Source organism: Habropoda laboriosa, unplaced genomic scaffold (genome assembly GCF_001263275.1).
Source record: "Habropoda laboriosa isolate 0110345459 unplaced genomic scaffold, ASM126327v1 scaffold5, whole genome shotgun sequence".
Lineage (NCBI taxonomy): Eukaryota > Metazoa > Arthropoda > Insecta > Hymenoptera > Apidae > Habropoda > Habropoda laboriosa.
Window position 1 is genome coordinate 1,655,238 of NW_017100161.1, and position 4,626 is coordinate 1,659,863.

Below are 4,626 nucleotides of genomic sequence, written 5' to 3' on the forward strand. Positions count from 1 at the left end.
AAAAAAAAAAAGAAAAATGAGAAAATAAGAGAACGTTCGAGAAAAAGTCTTTGAGTAGAGCAAAAAAAAAAAATTGAAAAAAATATACACTCGCGTAGCGGGCGTGCACGTACGCATGCGCACGTGCGTGCCACCATGATTTTGTCCGACAGCTTTTCCATTATATATGTTGTCTTATCAAATATATATAACGGGGAACGAATGTTAGAAAAATGGGACACGAGCGCATTCAGTACACACGTACACGCACATGACACAGCATTATTAATTATTAATTACGTATACAACTTTGGGGACGCTGGCCATCTTGCATTTTTACAGGGACCTATACTCCGCAATCAGACAATCCTAAGCGTTTTTAATTTTCTTCACTCAGTCTCTCTGTGTTTCACCTGTCTCTCTTTTTTTTTTTCTTTTCTTTTTCTCTTCCCCTTCTACTTCTTCACCTTCTTCTCTCTTTCTACGTCTTTCCTATGCGCTCTTGCCTTTTTCTCTATTTCTTTCTCACTCTCACTTTCTCCTCCGTTACTTTCTTCACCGATACGCTACCCTCTGGCCCCACTCTGTCTCTTCTTTTTCTTTCTTTTACGCTCGCCATCACCTTTGATCGTTTCAACATTGCCTGTCGACCCTGTCGAATTTTCGTTTTTTTTTCTTCTTCACTAATTTTCTTTTTTGTCAATTCGTTCGATTCTTTACATATTTACGACCGTAATTCATTTTTTTTTTTTTTCATTCATCACCTCGACCACCTGTTTCTTTTTTTTTTTTTTTTTTTTTTTCTATGGTCACCTTCTTAATCAGATATCACTCAATTATATATTCTCGACCCCTTTGCAATATACGCGAGTTGTTTTTTTGTGATTCGCGACGCCCGAGCGCTCGAGCGTCGTTTTTGTTCTTCTTTCTTTTATTTTTTTTTTATTTTCTTTTCATATTACATTCTCATCTTTTTTTTTTTTTTTAATATTCATTGTATAGAGCTTGCGTTTTTTAATACAGATTCACGACATTAATTGAGTAGATATGATCTTTGATCGTGTTTTTTACGCCGTTCTTAACGTTTTTACGCTGCATGCCGTTTTTTACTCAGCTTGACAAGAATATATATCTCTTTTTTTTTTTTTCTTGTTTTGTCGACTCGCAAGGCCCTTCCCGGAAGACTGTGCAATCTTTTTCCCCCCCGGGCGTTGGAAAATAATTCACGACGTTTATCGCGACGAAATATTTTCTCTCCGATCGAGATACGCGAAATTTCAACGAAGAAAACTTCGAACGTCTTCCCGGAAGACCCTGCTTCACCGATATATTGTCAAATTTCCACACGCCGTTCGAGCTTGAAATTGACCGTACGAAATTTCCGAACAAATCACCCAACGAATCGATCCGTCTGACATTTCACACGATGGAAAAGAAAAACACGCTCGATTTTTCAGTTCAAGCTCGATCGGTCACGATCGTTCTGTTACACGCATGACTAGTTGACAAACGTTGAATTCGTTCCGTATTATCAGCATTGCCGCAACAAGTGTGCATACCGTTGTCGTTTATCGTCGTGTTAACGAACCGTTTCAGAAAAAAAAAAAAGAAAATCAAAAGTATCTCATTCTTGTAACCACGACGATTATCCCCCGCAAAAAAGTAAAAAGAATCAACTCTCCAATTCATGGCTCGAACGTCACTGTCAATTACCGTCATCCGTCTGGCAAAACAGAGAGAAAGGAGAGAAATTCGACGATATATACGTGTATATCTTCTATACGTGGTATGTTCAAAGCAAAAAAAAGAAAAAAGAGAAAAGAGAATAGAAAAGAAAAAAAAAGGAAAAAAAAAGAATTAAACGCCTCCCACCCCCCATTGTTCACAGTGAACGGAGAAGCTGTGCAACGAGCTAATCGGTGCACGTTTCGCATTTTCTAGGTAACAACATGAAGAAGTGTCGCGCCAGGTACGGATTAGACCAGCAAAGCCAGTGGTGCAAGCCGTGCAGGTACGTGTGCATCGTGTAGATGGTTTGAACTCGTTGCTTCTTGAGAAGAAAGGGAGAGAGAAAGAGTGGGAGAGAAAGATGGGAGAGAAAGAGAGAGAGAGAGAGAATATATTCTATACCGTCTTGTCGACAAGCTGCGCACGCTGTTCCGGTCGCGTGTACATATGTATTTTTTTTTTTTCGATCATGAGAAGTGTTGAAAAGGAACTATATAGAAGTCTCACGTCAGTTCATGTAGTGAAACACTAGAGGAAGTTACGTTTTTTTTTTCTATGTGGTGAATGATGGTGAACGATACGAGACACTGGCTAATACGTACGAGTATCTTCTTTCAAACGTAATTTTTCTATGATTTTTTTACGAAGGATTTTTCAAATATGGGAGTTTCTGAGTTAACGGTACCAAAATGGAGGATACTCGAGCGTGTACAGCCTGTGATAACCGGATAAAGATGTAAAATACGATAGTTGATCGATGATGAAAATCGGGCCATCATGGTCGACGTATAAAAAGACTTGCAACCCGGGCACGAAAATAGTTATTTCTCGATTATCACCACTTCTTATTGTTAGCGTCTTCTACTCCGTTCCGTCATCCACATGTTATCGTGGAACTTGAAAGAGAGCCTGAACAAAAGAGATTCGAGATTCGATTCGCCTGTTGTTTTACAACCACGTTGAAATTTAAGAAGAAAATTAAATCGTGTTCGAAGAGAAAAATCATATTCGAGTTCTCGCGATGAAAAATTGTGGTATCGATTTCCTCGGTAAAAGAAAAAAAAAAGAGAAAAGAAACGAACTAGAACGCGCGAACTCTGCGCGACCGTCAGAAAATGTGTCTTCCAAAAATAGATATTTAGTACCTGGAAAAAAAAGAAGAAGAAAAAATGAATATATACTTCAAAGAGAGAATGTAGAGTCAGAAAATTAGGGATCTTTCTCGCACGCTGCTGGATCGATCCAACGACATCATCCACTTGTACTTTGCTTGTAAATATCTCTACTAGAAACCACACTGTAGTTTATTGCGGCATCACGAGCCACCCGTTTTAGCGCCACTATAACTTCCGTTCTCACTGTACGTAATCGCACAGTGCGCCCGAACGCCCCAACTCCCGGCTGGGTTTGTGAATCTCATGGACCTCATTAAAGGGGCGATGACGAATCCCAACCACGCGACTATTTTTCTTCGCGCTTTGTGTTTTCTACACATCGTCTTTTAAATCAGAACAATACAAAACAGAGAAAGAAAAGAAGCATAGGAATTGAGAAAGCATGGATACGGTTCAATGAAAATGGTCAATTAATAAAAACAACACTTGGCTCGAGCAATTTCTTTTTTTTTTTTTTTATTTTATTCAATCGTTACTTGTCTCCGCTGTAGAAGTACAGACTTGTCTCAATAGAGAAACATATATAAAATACATTTGCATTAACTTCGACACAGTGGCGACCTATAGGAATCTTCATAAGTATGGACCAACTTGGGAGACATATTTTCTGATCAGACAGAGCAGAATCGCTCACACCAGACAGATATCTTATTCGTTCGAAAATCTTTCTCGACCTCGTTTCATTTAACATCGATATACCAGTTCGAACCTGAAAAAAGAACACTACATACCAAACATAACCTCTAAAAAGTAATTCAACGAAGAAAATATACCTGGTAAGTCGATGTGAAACGATCGTCGATAAAGTAGATCGAAACTCGTGAATGTACATATATACAATTGTACCGAGAATCGTCTGGAAAAAACAGGGTCGATAATGTAGAAAAGAAGGATATATCGCGATGTCGATTATTATTCGCGGACAGCTCGTGCGTGTCCACGGACTGATTGCGTGTGGGTGACGACGATACGGTGTGGGATTAAGGTGGGATTAAAGTGATAACGTCGATGCGACGAGCGCCCCTTTAATGGCTGGTGGTTGGTTTTGGCAGCCCAGTGGAGCATGGAGCGGGGATGGGCATCCACGCGAGCATAATCCATCACGGTGTGGGAAGTAGCGCGGGGGCAGGGGTCGGGGCTGGAGGTGGTGGAGGGACGGTAGGGGCAGCGACTGCCCCTCCAAACACCAACACTGCCTCCAATGTCTCCTCGCCTCAGCAAGAACCCACTTATGTTAATCTCTAGTCAAGCCTATCGCCTCCCTTCTACTGCAACACTTCTTCTTAAACAGTGGTCAGTCCCGACTTAAACCTACGGGCGTAGCTGGCCCTCGCTATGCTCAGCCAACTCTGCTCGTTGCCCGCGAAAATTCAAATCTCTCTTCGACGCTAATGAGTAATAATAAGAATATTAATTAACAACGGGTAGATCTTTTATTATTGGGATATTTCAACGTGTTTCTTCCATTCTGAATTTTCTTTTTCTTCTTTCTTATCTCGGATCCTTTCGGGGAGTAATTTTTTTCGTTTTTTTGACTAAACGGGAAAAAGAAGGTTTCAGAGAGAGCACAAAGTAGACCGGTGGTCGAAACGAGCGGGCTGGCATAGTGAGAGGCACAGCGACGCCCTAATGCTCGCATTGTTTCTCATTGTTGTGGCTCTTTGCAGCTTATTATTGTTACATTTGATTTACCCTCGTTTAGTTGGACTTTACTCAGTGTTGCCCTTAGCATGGCTGGTCTGTA

General features: G+C 40.6%; 1 protein-coding gene across 2 annotated transcripts in view; it reads left to right on the plus strand.

The window, feature by feature from the left end:
- Positions 1–4,626, plus strand: part of LOC108577849 (protein pangolin, isoforms A/H/I/S) — a 269,457-nt gene that overhangs the window by 261,468 nt on the left and 3,363 nt on the right. For both annotated transcript variants that reach the window (XM_017941066.1, XM_017941072.1), the window contains one exon: positions 1,921–1,990. In XM_017941066.1, coding sequence (XP_017796555.1) covers positions 1,921–1,990 — 70 coding nt within the window. The remainder of the gene's footprint in view (positions 1–1,920; positions 1,991–4,626) is intronic.